Raw genomic sequence first — 18,420 nt, forward strand, 5'->3', positions numbered from 1 at the left:
AATTCCTTCTTTTTGCAAGGCGAGCGAACCAAAACACGAACATCCTAGGCACACAACTAAGATCTGACTACCTACGCCGCGGAGCGACCCGCGGGGCTGCGGAAAAAGGTACTGTACGGTAGCCGGTCCTATCACCGTGGTGCATTTTGACTTTCATTCTCGTTGGGGTGTTCAAACGCGTCCGAAAAGGCGAGTCTGGACCAAAAAACAGTCATCATCAGCCTACAAGCAGAAAAGCGCGCCACGTTTTCCTCTCCGCCCCATCCCACGTGAAGCCCATTGAAACCTGATGAACTGAGACGGAACGATGCACGCGACCACTTCTTCTCCGCGGATGGAGAGACTGAGTTTGTTTCAAACAGTGAAGATGATGGTTTTCTGTTCTCAGATGATGCCCTGAATCTGGTGCTTGCTGCTATTACGTACTTACGCGGTACCTAGACCGAATTTAGAGTTTGTGATAAACATCGTGGCCTTGGACGCAGAAAAAAAAACCATGGCGCATGGACGAATTCTCGAACACTTGAGCTAGGGGGGATTGGCAATTCGGGCTGAATGAGCAGCGCATCAGCCTTACTCCAGCACCATCATAACTTATGGAAGGGGGGGACCCTTTCTGTGGGCATTTTCGCTTCTTCGCTTTGACAATTCGGACATATCATAACTGGCGCACTGGAGACGGTAATAATAGATAAGGGACAAGAAAAAAAAAGTTGGAAAATGCCAACAACCTACATGACTCTTTCGACAACGCCTTGGCATCAGAAACAATCGAACCCTTGCGTGGAGCAAATTTGTCTTAAACGAGATGGTGATGAGCTCTTGTTGATGCTGCTAGCCGACACCCACTGCCACCTTACAGCTCGAGCTGGATGCCTAGAGAGGACTAGCTACCCAGGTCCCAGGGCTGCTGATTCACCATGATGACATTTGACGTTTTGCCAGCAAGCAGCAGCAGAAGCAGTAGCAGCACTACCACCTGACGGGCTTTCGTAACACGGCTTGCTTGGGATGATTGCAGGGAGAACCCAGGTATCGGGTAGAGACAGTTCATCGGATTGCTGATGCGGTTCCCCCCTCCCCTTTGCTGCGTAAGCTGTAGCTCTCGAGCCCGTGTATGCAAGTCCTTGCTTTTCTTGGGCGTTGCACAAACTCATGGGCGGAATGGCACTGCAGTAGTAGTTTCAGATGCATGCAATTCGACGATGAAAGTCGGTGGCCACGGACACGCAAAAGCGGTCTACCACAATACGATGCGACGACGACGACGACGACGCTGCCTGACTGCCAGGCAGTCAGCCAGTCCAGCCACCAAGAGGCGGCATTGATTATGATAATTAGGAGAAGCGAGGATGGGCCGTCTCGTAACAAGAGATGACACTATCTCGCAAATTAACCAAGGACTTATGGCCAAGCGCCAGGGGGTATTATCACACATAATACTCCGTATTGAGCGAGTATATCAGAGGAAGAGCTGAGGGGCCACCCATTCTAGGATATCGACAACAACAAAGCTGTGATCTGTGAACGAATAAGAGGCTCTGTTGATGGAGAATCTCCTGGATGATCAAGCATACACGCAGACACGTACGTCCTCGGCGTACGCGCCCAGCCAGCATAATACTGGCTAACAAACAACATTGCGAAAGGTCATCACAAGAACAGCGCTTAGAGGTGTGGGCCTGCCCATCCGAACGCTGTCTATGCGCATGAAAGCAAATACCTCGGGGCGGGTATTGAACACGGAAGGATCCCGAGATAGGCGGACAGGAACGGCTGAAGGGTGAGGATTAGGTAGGACACCCCGGGTACTATGCCGATATAGGCATTACGAATATAGCGATCAATACAGAGAGATGGCCAAGCCTTCATAGCATGGATAGCAGACGTTTAAAGAGTCGCATCGAATGACAGGGTGAGAGGAGGAAGAAGCGCTGCTATGATTTGCGCGACCATTGCGACGCTCTTAGGGACAATAAGGTTTGTTTACAGTCACAACGCTCCGACGTTTGAACGTTGCCTGTCAAGTCAGCATCAGTGAGCAGATGCATCGTTTGGTGATCGCTCCACGTGAATGATCCCATGATGGGGAGTCGTCGTGTTGTGTGTAGTCAGCTCCTGCTAGTGAGTCTCTGCTAGGGGAGGGCTCGGAGGGTCAAAAAAAGAAAACAATTTGATTCTCGTGCGCAAAACAACATGTTTTTTTATGCTATTCGCTAGATAGCTTGCTGAGCTTGGCGCCCTGAGCCCGTCGTCAAAACATGGCGGGTTTCAAGTTTCAAGAGGGTGGCCCACAATGCCCCTCACTCTGGAGTGGCCCTCTGCACCCCTGTCGATTGCTCCCTGTCGTGGGCGGGAAGCTGATGTGCTTGCTGATGTGTACCATGGAGATTGGGGATAGATAGGGCAAACAAGAGAAAAATAGGCGGGGTGTTTCGTTGTTCAATAGTATGGGCGCCGGACAAGAAGCTGGCAGGCTGGGCATCAAGTTAGCGGGCACTGGAGTTGTTGTTGAGGAGCGACAAGCGGGCGGTGCTTGATATCCGCAAAATCATGGGATCGTCTCGAAGGCTCTAAGCAGCATCTAGAGCTTCATTGGCTCGCTACGGGGTAGAGCTCAATCAAACTGATGAGGGGGTTTTTTTCTCTCAATCCCGTGCTAACCTCCAGGCCACGGACGTTGACTTGCCGCGTGGCGGGCGTGGTTCGTTCGCCTTCTTTCTAGCCTGGGACGAGAGTAGTGTGATAGCGGTTTCTTCTATACGTCGCATCGTAAGCCTTCCGTGCATGCTTATCGCGTGGATGATCCCTAAAAATAAGCATGGGCTTCACGGCCTACTTTTGCCTCTTGCTGCCTTGGATGTTATGGTATCCGTGTGTGGGTGTGTCTCTCGCTGCGACGCTGGCAAATTAGCAAATGGCTCGCCATGGGCAGAGCGTTTGACGATTAGTTGCCCGAAGAGGAAAGCTGCGAAACATCCGGGGGATGTGCAAAGGGTGGCGATTATGGGATGCCGATACACCATCTCGTCAGGCTGTCGTTGGTTCCGTTTGGTTTGTTTGGTCCATGGCAGCAGCAGCAAGCAGCATGTGGCATTGGGGGGGCACCCCTAACAGCTAACCTTACCGGCGGCGGACTTCTTCCCCGCCTGCCCGGTCGCCGCTTCACGAGTGCCATTGCATCAGTCCAAGAACAGCCAAATAACACCGTACCGTATGAGCGCAATCATACGTCTGGTTCCATCCCGTTGATACTAGAAGACTCCATTCACAGATAGGGGACAGGAGGCAGGCAGGCAGGCGTGGAGGCCACCAGCAAATGGGAAACCGACCACTCGGTTCTGGTTCTCGCGCTTGAGTGAAGTCGCCGACTAATTCGGCAAGTAGCTTGGAATATCCCAGCTAGGCGCGCTTTGGGTGAGGCCCGGTGGACAGGTCAGCTAGGCTTTTAGTGAGAAGCCTTCTCCGTTATTGCGGACCCCAGAACAGTCAGCGCACGCAATTGGTGACTGGAGATCGTCGTTGTAGGCAGAGGTACTGCATTGTACTTTCGTCACTCCTCCCCCTCGCGCGCGCACAAGCTGGTGAAAATCAAATCAGTGTTTCTGTGGAGTACCGACAGCACCCGATCTCCGGCCGGCTTCGTCACTGGACGATCCCCAAGACGACGATCTTCAGCCAGACATGCCTTTTCGAAAGACGGCAATTTCGTGCTCTCGTCATCCGCGAGGGACTATCACAAGGCAGAGACAAGGCTACTCGACTGGACAGACGGTACTGAGACGCCTACGGTTGATTATGGGGTCGCCTTGCGTGGCCACCGGCCTCAGGAGGCGATACGTAGACAGACGGAAAAAATTAAGTCGCTCATAATATTCTCATGGAATCGAATTGATCCATTCGCATGTGAGGAGGAGAAGGCAAGTTGGGGCAATAATTAACCCTCCCCCATCAGCTTACAGGCTCCAAAGTTCCCTGGCCAGTCCAGTGGCAGCCTGCCCGCGACTGGGCCGCTGGGCGAGTTTCACACCAGCAGCCGCTGTGCCTGTGCCGCTACTGGAGGAATTGACAGCCAATCACAACTTTGCCCAATGTCGGGCAGGATGACTGGATCGTCACGCCTGCATTTCGCCATCCATTGCCCACAGGTTGCTTTTGCACACTCGTTTTTTTCTTCTTTCTCTTTCTTTCTCTATCTGATGCTCCTGTCAACGGCACAATGTGGTGTGGAATTGGACCCTGCTGGAAAGTCTAATCAGAGAGGAGTTCTTACGGAATATGGAACATTGTCGTTAACAATGACATACATAATTCCGCTTACACGGAAGTGTACGTCGAGATACTATGCAGTCATTGTCTCTCCAGGGCTTTGACAGTTAAACGCTTCAACCGGTTGCGGGCCACCAGCCAATGATCGTTAACCCGTAAGTAAGTCAAGTACGTAACAAACCGAACGTCCCTTTCTGTGGTTTTTGTCGTACGTACCCCGTTCACGAACTGGAGATTTCGCACGTCCACCACTGCAGATTGGTTGCGGTAGGCAGTCAGTGAGCTGGAGAGGTCCAGACTGCAGGGTCGTATCGAGGGGAGAGCTACGACCAATCAGGACCGCCGGTCTCACAGTTCTGGTTTCGTTTTCAGCAGCGCTCAACTCTACTAGCATGACAATGGAAAGGTTCGTGATTCTCTCTGTCTGTAATCAAATGTTGCTGGCGTTGTTCGTTAGCTGGCGCAGTTCGTAACTTGGTACCTAGGTAGTTCGTGGTTCTTGTTAGTCGTCCGCGGGAGGCGGAAGGCCTGAGGAATGGAGGTATCCCAAAAGACCGACAGTCTGGACGGGAGGCTCTGCTTGCTAGTGACATTCCTCGGGGGGATAATCCAGTTCTACCACTATCTAAGCCTAGTAGGATATAGGCGGTAGACAGGCACATGATGTAGATGTTGTATCAGCACCGAATCGGCAGCCCCCCCCTGATTCTCATCCCAACCCCAAAGATGGAGAGATGGGAATTAGGATCGAACAAGGTTATTATCTCTAAGGTTGTTGCGCACATAAACCTACCTAGAATACAGACGTTTCTAATATTCATCAGATGTGAAGAAGTCGTGAAGCGATACCTCCTGTGCCTGTGGGCGGTTTCTTCCTGATCCCAGCTGCTGGACCGGTGAAGCCAGCCGTAAACAGAAGGGCCAAGTGCCAAGAGCCAAGACGAGAGCCCCAGTTCAGGGGTTGTCCCATTCAATTGATTGATCAATGTTCCCAAAGTCGATTGCCTCTGGGGGCCATCTACCCGCTAAGAAACGGAAGTACCTCGAGGTACTTGCTGTCAATCCGGCTAACGAGGGATAAAACATGGCGACCTGCGCTAGACAGGTGGGAGTCAGAAATAGGGTGGCATTCAGTGGACGCAACCAACGCTTATTTGAAACCACCATAGGGAAAAGGAGGGACCCAAACATCCTACGTACATGTCTCCCCCATGCCCATTGGATTGATGTACTTGTATCCAGCCCGCCCGAAGCAGGGTCCAAAATCCGAGTCGAGCGGAAGGGCAGGTTCAATGCAAGCAAGCATTTGAATCAAGGCGTCAGCAAACAATCGAACCGTCCACTCCCTCACCACTGCTACTAATCCAACAGCCGACCGCCCACAGACACGTTGCAGGGCATCTCCTGCCTTTTCGAAGCCGTCGAGCGAGACTCCTCAAACAGTTTCCCTTCAGGGCAATCCTCCTCGACCTTGATTGAGTCACCCTACCCTGGCTGGACTCGAGCCTTTAAGTACTTGCGGCCGACGACATCTGATCTTGGCTGCGCTTTGTCCCGAATCTTGGACCGACTGGAGTCACAGATCCATCCGAACTTCCATCTAGCCCAGCATTACTTGTGCCAGACAAAAAGTTACAAGTTAATAGCACCACCTACCGACGGCTTCCGGTTGTCGTCACGCCCTCTCGCCGACATCCCACCGCATTGATAACCATTGGCAGTTCGTCTCATGCTGAACTAAGAGAGAAACCAACCGCACCCCCTCCATTCCCTCTTCGCAACTCCCAATCCGCCCCCCTCCAGCTTGAGCTCCTGGTAGGACAATATGGCCATGCTGGCTTCCAAGTCCTCATTCCCAGCCTCGCTGGCCTCGACTGGCACTACTTTAACCGCCAACTCCGCTTCCAACATGGCGCCTTCGCGCAGGGCTCCCGCTATGCCTCAGTCGGGCACCGGCTTCGCCAGCCCGACCAACTCCGAATTCTCAGATAGCGAAGGTCCTGACGCCGTTAAGAACTGGTCCGAGGACCAGGTCTGCGAATACCTCCGGAGTGTCAGATGCGGCGAATACGAAAAACTGTTTCGCAAGAACAACATCAATGGCGAGAACCTCTTAGAAATGGACAAGGATGTCCTCAAAGAAATGGGCATCGAGAAAGTCGGCGACCGCGTTCGCTTGTTCCTTGGCATCAAGAAGTTAAGGACCAAGGCTTACGCCAACGTAAAGAAGCGCAATAGGGTGAGTGCTCCCCTTCGAGCTGACCTGGAAGACGTTAGACGAGAAAGAGATTCCCCGCGATCGCGATCGGCTCGGCTGATTATGATGAATGGTAGGACTCCTTTGGGCACCTGGAGCCCACGCAGTTTACTCCCTCGACCGGCTCCCCGAGGCCCTCGAACGGCTCAGCTGGTAGGGCCATGCCGACACCTCCCTCCAACAAAAGGTATTCCCGACAAATCGACCTGTCAAGTTTTGGCATGAACCCGCCGGCCTCCGCTTCCCGACCGAGCTCCCCGCTTCCCAGCGCAGATATGCGCGCCGCACGACAGCAAAGGTATCCCAACCAGCAACACTACATGAGCAATGCTACGCCTAACAGTTCGACTGGGAGAACACCCGATTCCCCTCCTGAGCCTCAGTCCGGCCGTCTAGTAAATACCCACACCCGAAATCAATCTAGTGTGGACGGCTCGCTGATGGCTGCTCTCCCACAGGGCCAAGACGTAATTCGTGTTATTTCGACAGGTGGCGTGACTAAGGTCGTCAAAATCGCCGGATGCACTACATGCGAAGAAGTGATGCGAACGACGCTGCGGAAATTCGCCCTCCGAGAAGACCACGATCGCAACTACTGCTTCTGGGTCTTGGCCGGTGTCGACCCCGACCCTAAGCAATGTCGGCGGCTCGGAGACACAGAACTGTGGCGGATCATCAAAGACCAGAAACGGCCCGAGCGAAACCGGCTCATCCTTCGAAGAGTTCCCTCAGGGGAACCTGGTGAGTCTGAGCTGCAAAGAGCTGCGGCCATCGCTATGGAGGAAGCCCAGCAAAAGCACACTCGCGCGATAGAGAACGTCGACAAGCGGAGCCAACTGAAGGTGCAGAAGCTCCTTGGTGAGAGTTGGGATGAGGGCCTACAGCAACCCCTTTCGCCGATATCGTACCAAGATCGTGAGCGCAACTTCCAGAACGCCGCTAAGGACCTGGAACGTCCGGCCTCCAACATGGATGCTCGGTCATCACGCCGAGGCAAGGGTCTCTTGAGGCCGTTTGGGAGCATGAGACCTCCCAGTGAGCTCATTACCTCGGACTTGACATCGTACTTCCCCGACCACCCGCGCGAAGATATCGATCGAACTGTTCGTCTGTCGATGCGCAGATCCACGCGCCTCAGCAAGGTCAACAGCCGCCTGAGTGTGGCAAGTAACCTCAGCTTTGCTTCGAGTGTTCAAGATGCCCCTCCGATTCCCACGATAGCCGACAATTGGCTGGGTGCAAATGGGATGAAGACAAGGCCACGGGATCCGAGCCGACTGCAACATCAATACCGAGATTCAGTCGCCTCTTCGATATTAGGGACACTTCAGGAAGAGTCGCCGGCTGAGCCCAATCGCAAGTCTTATGTGTCCTTCGCCGACAGCGGCTCCGAAAGTGCCGGTATTAGCGTTACTGACCCTGAGGGTAACGTTGTCGCCCAGAATAGCTATTTCGACGAGACGAGCACTCAAGGCTCCGGGTCGGCTAAGGGAATAACCCAAGCCCTCGAAGAGGATGGAGAAGATGCCGATGAAGAGCTTGCAAGCTTCCTTGCAGGTGAATCATGGGACGACAACAAGTGGATGAAGGGTGCCCTCATCGGACAAGGTTCATTTGGTTCCGTTTACCTTGCGCTGCACGCTGTCACGGGAGAGTTGCTTGCTGTCAAGCAAGTCGAGGCTCCTTCTCCTGGTGCCAATAGCCAGAACGATGCGCGCAAGAAGAGCATGATTGAAGCTCTCAAGCGTGAGATCAGTTTGCTGCGTGATCTTCGCCACCCCAACATCGTGCAGTACCTTGGCTGCAGCTCATCGGTGGATTACCTGAACATTTTCCTTGAGTATGTTCCTGGTGGTTCGGTCCAAACTATGCTCAACTCCTACGGAGCTTTGCCCGAGCCCCTGGTGCGCAGCTTCGTTCGGCAAATTCTTGACGGCCTGTCGTACCTGCACAACCAGGAGATCATCCACCGAGATATCAAGGGCGCCAACATTCTTGTCGACAACAAGGGAACTATCAAGATTTCCGATTTCGGTATTAGCAAAAAGCTCGAGGCTACCAATATTCTGAACGGTGCAGCGAACAACAAGCATCGCCCTTCGCTTCAGGGATCCGTCTTCTGGATGGCTCCCGAGGTCGTTAAGCAGACCTCGTATACACGAAAGGCTGATATCTGGTCGCTGGGCTGTCTGGTGGTCGAGATGATGACTGGTACCCACCCGTTCCCCGACTGCTCCCAGCTCCAAGCCATTTTCAAGATTGGTGGTGGCAGAGCGTCGCCAACCATCCCCGATACTGCCAGTGCTGAGGCTCAAGAGTTCCTTGCCCAGACATTTGAACTGGATCACAACTTGAGACCTAGCGCTGATGACTTGATGCTGAGCTCCTTCTTGACGCCAATAACATAGGAAGTCAATAGCGACGAGAAGGTCGAGACCCCAGTATCAAGGTGCTCATCTCTAAGCATTTGATCTGGGCATTCGGTTGCCGAGGCTTTCAGGGAAAGCTTCGTCAACGTCTCTTGAGCATTCCCCAGTCGGTTGGAACCACCACTAGACAACGCAATTTTTCGTCATGATGGAAGACGTTACAATAAGGAGGAGTTGATGAGATAGGCGTGGGTGTCTATCTTCAAAGAAAGCACTACCACCATGACACCAGTGCTGGCGAATTGGAACATGCTTGGGCCTTTTCTTCAATCTCCAAATTATATTCACTTCCCTTTTCCCTATTTAGAGCTTACACCTTTTTTTCTCTTCCCGTCACACTTTCGTTTGTGACGTTTTTCACCTCTCTTGGCCTTTCCATTTAATGGCACACGAGAACGACGCATGGGGATTGAGGAGCCTATTTCATTTTTTCTTATACCCACCACTCTTTGTTCCGAGGTTCACGACACTTTTTTTGCTTGCTACGAGGAGCGAGAGTGTAACGGCGGCAAGATGATTCTTCCCCCCTTTTCCGACGAACCGACAAATCCCCTTCTTGTATAACTAGATTTTACTATTACTATAACACACTTCGGCCTTGCGAAGCCCACCCGTTCACTCGGAATTGGGGCGAGCAAGGTACGAAGGACGAGACCCACGATTCATACAGGAGATACACACACATTCACACACACACAAACCCCTACACACATCCACAGCACCAGATCGGGAGATACGCATGGAAATGGAAACGGAAATATGAGATGAGGACTACCGATTGTTAGCTGGGAATGTCAAAAATGACCATCTCGGATGATTGCGACGGGAAAGAAATCTCACTATAATATATTGGCAAGGCAGGCAGGCAGGCAGGCAGGCAGGCAGGCAGGCAGGCAGGCAAGGCAAAGGCAGCATGGCGAGGTGTGGTTGGTGGGCGGAGAGTATAGCATAGCGAAGCAAAATCCCGTGCAAAACTTACTTGGTTTTTTCCCCCTTTTGAGATTCCTTGAATGGCTTTCTATGTGAACAGGCAGTGTTGTATGAATGTTAATGGTCACAAATGTGCGATTTTGTATTTCCCGTCATCAAGGATAAGATGGCACTAACCACCACGGTGTTGATCTTCCCCCATGTCTGCCAGCGTCATGGTCCGGCGACCCCAACGACACGTGATTGATTGACTCATCTCTTCTCATATCACATTCGAAACATTGCCGACTTTGCCTCGGCCGACTCCGTTGTGAGCACAGTACCTTTCACACATAGCCCACCAAGGTGATTCTCGATCCAGACGTCGTGTTTGTGCGATCCCTTCTGGCTCCGCACACATACCCTCATCTCCTCGTCCACGTAGAGCGGCGCCAGGTTGCGGTAGTCGATGCGCCAGACGGCGGGGGGCCAGCGGCTGGGCCGGTCGGCTCGGAGCTGGGACCGCTTCACGATGCGCTCCAGGTCCTCGGGCGTGATGTCGTCGAGGGGTTTGTTAAAAAAGACGTCGTCGTCGACGACGTCTTCTTTTGGGGCAAGGTCGGCGGCGTCGCCGTCGCGGCCCAGCTGCGGCGGAGGACGGCGAGCATCAGGTTCAGGCACAGGGGCCCGTGGACGAGCAGGCCGGGGCGGCGCTCGACGCGCTGGCTGTAGCGCTCGTCCAGGTGGATTAGGTGGGCGTTGTAGGAGAGGGCGCTGAAGTGGAAGAGGAGGGTGCGGTCGGGGGTTAGGGTTTGGCTGTAGGTGGGTTTGTAGGGGACTTTTTAGAAATGTTAGAAAGAAAGAAAGTGATATAATAGGGACGAGCCAATTTTTGTTCACTGACCTTTGATGAGCCTCTCTGGACCGTTGCTTCTGATGCCGCGACGTAGTGGCCCCCGAGGTATGGATTCGACCTCCTCTTCCTCCTTCTCCGCTGCCTCCTGCTTCCGCATAAACACCAAGGTCCGTACCTCCCGCACCGCCCCCTCGGGCGCCCGGGACATGACGACGCGGCCGGTCTTGGCGTCCCGGCCGGTGTTGCCGTAGCAGCGCAGGACGGCGACAAAGGCCTTTTCGTGGCCCGGCGGGCCCCGGACCGTGACGTCCTGGATGCGCTCGGCGCAGACGGCGGGGCCGTGGTCGAGACGGAGCGGCCACCGGAACTCGATCGAGCCGCCCGCCCACATGCGCCGCTCGAAGGGGGCGCCGGGGCTGTGGTAGGGGTCGGTCCCGTCGGGGCAGAGGCGCCAGGGGGAGGGCCAATGGGAAGTGGATCAGGTGGTAGCCTTGCTTGAGCTCGGGGGTTGGGCGTTGCGGCTTCGGGGCGGGAGGGGGTATTTTATGGTTTTGGGATCGAGGCCGCCGCCGCCGGTGAGGATGTTGCTGCCACTACCATTGCCCCTGTTTTTGTTGTTGGTTTTGCTGTTGCCGTCCAGGTACTCGGACAGGGAGATGTCGAGGAGGTAGGACGGGGTGGGGGACATGGTGTCCCAGGTCAGCTGCTCCGGCCGGGCCAGCATCTCGGCACGGAGGGACGCGATGTCGAGTGGGGCAGCGACCACCGAGGCATTATGCCTATGAGCTTGCGGGGATGATGAAAATGCAAGAGGCCTATGGATGCTGAACCCGCGCTTCTGCTTCGCTATAAAGGATAGTGAAGAGTGTAGGCTGCAAGGCTCATGGTGATGAAGCCGGGTAATACGGCGGCCACAGGCGAGGGTGGCATGCCTGGTTGCCATTTTTGCGCCAGGGTGGGTTAGAAGTTTAGTACTGTGAGCATCCCATTGAAGACTAAATGCCGTCTGTAAAGCCGAATTAATAGGGACGTTAGCTACCACATCAACTGAAAAGCAACCAATTTGTGGCTGAAAGAGTGACAGCCAGCTAAAACAAGAAAAAAAAGAGCTGCAAGTCAAGACGAGGGCCTCACCAGCCAATCACTCATGAGGTTCAATGTCTGAATTGGAAGCAGGGATGGCAGCTCGATACGCTAAAAGCAAGGGGTCCCCAATTCTCGGGTCGGTCGCTGATCGCGTCACGACTTTTCCGTTTTTAGTGTCCAGTTTTAGCCGGTACTTTAGCGCCCACCTTCCGTCGAGCAGCTGCAGGCAGCACCGTCGGTACCTAATTTACGCGACCGAGCTCAAGGCAGGCGCGTCGCAAATGGTGCGGTCACGTCAAGCAAATATCCATTTCCAGAAGGAGATCTCGACCTCGAACCAACTGAACTGCACTGTGCTTGCTATAGACAGCCCATTCGCCATATTATTGCTGCTGGTTGCCTAATACTACTACCTAGTCTCTGTGTTTTGTAACTTAGGAGAGTGATTGTCACCTTTTATTTCTTTTCCGTCTGGTGCATCTTGAGCTGTAATTATTTCCTCTCTCGGTCCCTCACTTCACTTCAACCCACCACCACGGTTACACAAGAATTCGCCCAGTGTGGCTTTCACTCGCCAAATCGTCCGCATTGCGACAAGCACAGCTCTGCGACGGATATTCTTGTCCGCTGCCACCCATCGCAGAACCCTCACCACCATGGCGCCCAAGCAAGCGACGTTGGGGTATGTAAAGTCTTCCCAGACCACCTTGGGGTGGGTGCACCTGCGTTACAATGGCTCCCCCGCGACTCGGGCTCGTCCTGCCTGGTCGCATTTACTGAGCTACACATGCTAATAGCACTCTGCTGTCCAGCAAGTTCTTCGGAAAACCCAATGGCGCCAAGGCTGACCCCCAGCAGTCGACATTGTCATTTGCCACCAAAGCAACAGCCAAGAAGACAAAGAAAGAAGACACCGAAGAGGAGCCCGCCGAGGCCAGCACCTCCGACGTATCTAAGGTCAAGGACGAGTCCGACCAGGATGCCGAGATGGTTTCACCCGCATCCGACTCCAAGAAGCGGTCGCGAGCAAGTCCAGCCCCCAAATCTTCCTCGAGAACCAAGTCGACACGGGCAGCGGCCAAGGTGAAGAAAGAAGAGGAAATGGACGTGGACGAAGAGGAAGAAGCTCCAGTTTCGAAACGGCCGCGCAGGAACCGTAACAAGATCGAGGAGGACGAGGATGAAGACGAAGTCATGGCTGACCCTGAGCCTGTAAAACCGAAGAAATCCCCGGCCAAGAAGAAGGAAATTGTAAAAAAGGAGACTACAAAGAAGGAGTCGCCCAAGAAGGCTGCTCCGGCTTCTTCAGCTGCTTCCAACAAGAAGAAGCAGGCGAAACCCGAGACTAAAGAAGAAGACGATTCGGTCAAGGAAGAATCTGCAGCTTCTGAGAGTGCATCCGACGTGGAAGTAGACGAGGAAGAGGAGAAGCCTGAGGTCGCAAAGAAGGCTCGAGAGAAGGTCCAGACGAAACTCCTCCAGAGCAAGGCGAAAGACCCATATCCCGATTGGAAAGAGGGCACACCCGTGCCATACGCAGCGCTGTGTACGACCTTCTCACTCGTTGAGATGACATCGAAGCGTCTAATAATCACGGAACACTGCGCTCTCTTCTTGCGCCAAGTCCTACGCCTTACTCCGGACGACTTCCTCCCTACCGTGAATCTCATGATCAACAAGCTCGCTCCTGACTACGCCGGAATAGAGTTGGGTATCGGCGAGTCACTCATTATGAAGGCTATTGGCGAGACGACAGGCCGCAGTGTGCAAGTCATCAAGCAAGACCAGAAGGAAATTGGTGACCTTGGCTTGGTCGCAGTCAAGAGTAGATCCACACAGCCGACCATGTTCAAGCCCAAGGCTTTGACAGTTCGAGGTGTCCATAAGGGCTTGATGGAAATCGCAACCGTCTCAGGTAACGGTGCTCAAGGCCGAAAAGTGGACAATATCAAGAAGCTACTATCTGCGGCTGATGCCTACTCTGCTGGCAAGATCGACGTCAACACAGACAAGGGCGGCCCCAGCGAGGCCAAATTTATCGTGCGCTTCCTGGAGGGCAAATTGCGTTTGGGACTTGCCGAGAAGACTGTTCTCGTCTCGATAGCCCAAGCAGTCTGCATACACGAAGCTGAGCAGAAGGGTCAAGTTCCGAGCACGTCAGACATGGAGAAGGCAGAGCAATTGCTCAAGACGGTTTACAGGTGAGTCTAAATGCTCGTGATGAAAAGTGACGATTCTGACATTTTACCTAGCGAACTGCCCAGCTGGGATGTGATTGTCCCAGCAATGCTGAAGAATGGAATCATGAAGTTGAGGGAGTCATGCAAGCTACGACCCGGTGTGCCGCTGAAGCCTATGCTTGCGAACCCCACTAAGGCCATCACTGAAGTTCTGGATCGTTTCGAGAACCAGACCTTCACATGTGAGTTCAAGTACGATGGTGAAAGAGCTCAAATACACTACGTCGCCAAGGACCACCAGGACGAATACATTGACGGTGTGCCCGGAGCCACCAAGGAGGCGGCCAAGGGTATCGCTTCGGTCTTCTCGAGAAACTCTGAAGATCTGTCCAAGAAGTACCCTGACATTCTTGCCAAGCTTGGCACATGGGTGAAGGAAGGCACCAAGAGCTTCGTCATGGACTGTGAGTCGGTGGCCTGGGATGTTGCAGAGAAGAAGGTCTTACCGTTCCAACAACTCATGACGAGAAAGAAGAAGGACGTCAAGATTGAGGATGTCAAGGTCAAAGTCTGCGTTTTCGCCTTCGACCTGCTGTTCCTCAATGGCAAAGCCTTGGTTGAGAAGTCTCTCCGAGAACGGCGCGAGCTGATGTACGAGTCCTTCAAACCCGTAGAGGGCGAATTCGCCTTTGCTACGTCCATGGATGGCCAAGAGATTGAGCAGATCCAAACGTTCCTTGAGGAGAGTATCAAGGCGTCCTGCGAGGGTCTGATGGTCAAGATGCTGGACGGGACCGAAAGCGGATACGAGCCCAGCAAACGAAGTCGAAACTGGCTTAAGGTAAGATCCCTTCCAACTAGTGCAATACATCGCGACGTGGTCACTGACTTGCATCATAGATCAAGAAAGATTACCTTGCCGGCATCGGCGACTCGCTTGATCTTGTCGTCTTGGGCGCGTACTATGGCAAGGGCAAGCGAACTTCGGTCTACGGAGCTTTCCTCCTGGCTTGCTACAACTCAGCAAACGACACCTATGAAACAATCTGCAACATCGGCACGGGCTTCTCGGAGCAGGTGCTGGAGGAACTCCACAAGACTCTGTCGGAGATCGTCATCGACCGCCCAAAGCCCTTCTATTCCCACTCATCCGGCGGTCAGCATCAGCCCGACGTTTGGTTTGAGCCCCGCTATGTCTGGGAAGTCAAGACAGCAGACCTGACGTTGTCGCCCCGCTACAAGGCAGCAATCAAGGAGGGGGCTGATCCAGCGGGCGAGAAGGGCATCAGCTTGCGATTCCCGCGATTCATCAAGGTGCGAGACGACAAGAAGCCCGATGAGGCGACGGGCAGCAGACAGGTGGTGGAGATGTACCGCAAACAGGAGAGCGTGATCAAGAACAAGGGTCCCAGTGTCGATGACGACTTTGAGTATTAGATTAGTGGTGTCATTGGTAAGCGTTTGGTGTTGTTAGGCATTGGTATGTTTGAGAAGACTGAGGGGGAAAGATGGGTCTTTGCTTGAGATGCTGCATGAAGGCATGGAGACTACCTGTTGCTACGATACTACATGGTGTTATTACGAGCATGTTGCATTTAGTTGTTCCAACTGAGACTTACAGACTAAACATCGCTGCCTTTTTCTTCTTCTTTCTTGCTTTCGGGAGAGGTTGTGGATGACCAAGGAGTCTGATTTACCGCAGCAAAACATCCTTTGGCGAACATCAAAAGTTCTCCTTTCATGTTGTCAATGCAACTGACATCAATAGAATCGACTTTGAGCTCATCTCTTTCAGCTGAGCATTGGGCCCCCCGATACAGACTCAGGTGTGGGTGGAATCCATCTCAGAGCTCCTGCTGCTGTTTGCTGCAGGTGTATGTATGTGCCTCACTTTTCCCACGGGAAGCCACAGCACTGATCTCAGACAGACAGGAGGGGGGATCACGGAGTTCGGTCTTTGGGCATTTTCGCATACGACAAACGGAGAAGAAGATCAGATCGGATCGGATTTCGGACTTCTCATGATATTTCGCTTCCGGTTCCCGCGATCCGGATGGGGGATAAATACCTGGCCGCCCTCCTGCTCATCTGTCCTGATTTCTTCCCTCCTTCCTCATCAGTTTTCCACACCACCACATCTTTAGTCCTTCACTAGTGTCTTTGCTTCTTTCATGCCTCATCTGCTTTCAGGCTTTTCTCTCCAGATGGGATTTGGTTGTTTTCAATGTCAACCTTCTTCACACACAAGCACACACACACACTCACTCTCTTATGGCTGCAGGTCAGCTTTGAGGTTCTCTCATCATGTGTCTTCACCTGTGCTCCTGTCCTCAAGCCAACATCTCCTTTCTGACTTAGCATTGCTTCTCCATGTCAGAATCCCTTGACCTTGAGCATCATCATGCACTATGTCTACACTCATGGACATGACACTCAGATGTGTACTGGCGTTGATCCATCCAGACGATGACACCAATTCATGGACTGCCTTCATATCTGTCCTCCTGTCTTCTGTCTTCACCAGTCACACTCTACACTGACCAAGTTGTTTCTTCACCATGTCCACTTGGTGCTGATGTCCCAATGAGATGACCACACGTTCTCTCCCTCTCAACTCTCTCAAGTGTCTCTTGTCCACCAGCACTCGTCGACTTACTTACTTCACCTACCTATATATACAACAACCCAACCAAACCAGATCATCTTTCCTTTTCTTTCTTCTTCTTCTCACCTCCCGTCCAGCTCGTCTCTCTTGTAGTACGTGCAGCCAAACGGTATTACGGCGAACGACGGTCGGAGGTGGCCCATCCAGGTGGATTCCCTGGATGTGCAAATGCTACCGCGGTGTCTGTCTCTCGGTGTTCCCCCAGGTATGGGATTCCCTCCCCTTTTTATTTCTTTGCTGTTTCATGTTCTACCTCCCCTTCGCCCATGACAGGTTTATATGCATGTACACATATTCCTCCAGCAGTGAAGCTTACGTTGAACCATATCGCTCCCTAGAATGCCCATATGAGGTCTCCTGCCTTCCCGCCGTGCCAGCTTGCCGCGTCGTCCGATGGTGGTTGACGGCTTCGGCTCTCCCCATGTCTGCCCCCATTTGTAAGTTCTCTTCTTAAGTCGTCGTGTTTACCTGCCAGCAAAGTCATACATGCCCCCGGACTGTCTAAATAACTAATGTCCGCAATAAGGACGACGTGACATTCGACTCCCTGCACCTCCTCTGCGGTCTCTTGCTCCAGAACACGCATCCCGTCACGGCCTTCCTTGGCAACCAATGGACTCAGCTGCAGAATCCATGGCTCCGCCACCGTTCTGTACCATGTTCGCTGGCCGGCAAGCAAGGCAGTCGGAATCGCGGCCCAGGGGCGCGCGGGTCGGAAGCGGGCGAGCTGCTGATCTTGGGGGGGGCGTATCCCACCTCGGGGAACCATCTCCAGGTCATAAACCACCTCGCAATCCTCGAGCGTGTCTGGGGACGCACAGTCAACTGCCTTGTCGCCATAACCGCAGATGAGGTGCAGGTCGTAGGCCCCCGAGCGCCGAGTCGCGGCACGGGTAGAGAGGGGAGATGGCTGGCCTTTGAACGCGCTCCTGTCTCCGACCACGACGCTGCGAAGTCGAGGAGGTGTATCGTGACCTCGGACCAAGGAGCTCAGCGTTACCCCGACGCGGCCGATGCAAGATGGGGCCGGCGAAGGCGGGGAGGCCGCGCAGTCTGGGAAGTGGAAGACCTGCGGCGCGAATACCAACAGACGGGACATGGTCAACGAAGCGGTGAGTTACTTGTTACCCAAGCCCCATCACCGTGGCTGGCCGGAAGCGTTGTGTGCTGACTTTGGGCGAAAGGGACGTCACGGTCCTCGGCCAGGTTGGATCTCGCCGACTTTCAACTTTTCGAAATCCCCGACGCTCACACCTACTCGTTTCTCGCGCTACGAAGTAGGCGAGTACTGGCTGAGTTCGCTCCTACCTTCTCATGCGTCCTCTCTTCTTGACTTCGTCGGCGGTTACAGGCGTCCCTCTGGATGGATCGTTGCACATTCTGTGCCCCTGCCACCAGCGACCCCAGCCCTGGATCCGCATCTCCGTTGTGGGTTAGTGGTTCCCCCTTTTCACCCCTCCAAGCCTGCCTTCAGCCACGACAAGCATGCACTCTAGCAGTGGACACCATGCATGTACTGAGCAACAAGCTATGACTCTTCTTCCCCCATTTTACCTAGACTGTTTCCAGTGATGATACTGACTCGTGCCTTGCCCTCCTTCGCTACAGGTTTCCTCTTCTTCCTCCTCCCTCTAGCTGCATGTCCCATCGACTGCGCTGCTGCCCATAACCATTGATGTAGAAGACATCGATATGCCCGCAGCGCATCTCGTCGTGGAGGTCCTTTGCCCCACCCCTGCTGCATAGACACAACGTTCAGAAGATGTGAC

The 18,420-nt window shown here is 53.6% G+C and overlaps 4 protein-coding genes across 4 annotated transcripts; 3 read left to right on the forward strand and 1 right to left on the reverse strand.

The window, feature by feature from the left end:
• Positions 1–6,094: 6,094 nt before the first annotated feature.
• PG986_008421 (STE/STE11 protein kinase) lies at positions 6,095–8,934 on the forward strand (the record flags this gene model as incomplete). The annotated part of the gene is made up of 2 exons (XM_066844643.1): positions 6,095–6,508; positions 6,604–8,934. 2 exons carry the CDS (start codon positions 6,095–6,097, stop codon positions 8,932–8,934), a joined length of 2,745 nt encoding a protein of 914 aa, XP_066700755.1.
• Positions 8,935–10,152: 1,218 nt separating this feature from the next.
• Positions 10,153–11,663, reverse strand: PG986_008422 (uncharacterized protein; the record flags this gene model as incomplete). Its single annotated transcript, XM_066844644.1, has 4 exons — positions 10,153–10,509; positions 10,560–10,702; positions 10,769–11,136; positions 11,251–11,663. The coding sequence occupies 4 exons, from the start codon at positions 11,661–11,663 to the stop codon at positions 10,153–10,155; spliced, it is 1,281 nt and encodes a 426-aa protein (XP_066700756.1).
• Positions 11,664–12,462: 799 nt separating this feature from the next.
• Positions 12,463–15,423, forward strand: PG986_008423 (uncharacterized protein; the record flags this gene model as incomplete). The annotated part of the gene is made up of 4 exons (XM_066844645.1): positions 12,463–12,488; positions 12,619–14,007; positions 14,059–14,827; positions 14,887–15,423. The coding sequence occupies 4 exons, from the start codon at positions 12,463–12,465 to the stop codon at positions 15,421–15,423; spliced, it is 2,721 nt and encodes a 906-aa protein (XP_066700757.1).
• Positions 15,424–17,044: 1,621 nt separating this feature from the next.
• On the forward strand, positions 17,045–17,822 carry PG986_008424 (uncharacterized protein; the record flags this gene model as incomplete). Its single annotated transcript, XM_066844646.1, has 2 exons — positions 17,045–17,074; positions 17,178–17,822. The coding sequence occupies 2 exons, from the start codon at positions 17,045–17,047 to the stop codon at positions 17,820–17,822; spliced, it is 675 nt and encodes a 224-aa protein (XP_066700758.1).
• Positions 17,823–18,420: the final 598 nt, after the last annotated feature.

This window comes from Apiospora aurea (assembly GCF_038362705.1).
Source record: "Apiospora aurea strain CBS 24483 chromosome Unknown utg000005l_segment0_segment0, whole genome shotgun sequence".
Taxonomy (NCBI): Eukaryota; Fungi; Ascomycota; class Sordariomycetes; order Amphisphaeriales; family Apiosporaceae; genus Apiospora; species Apiospora aurea.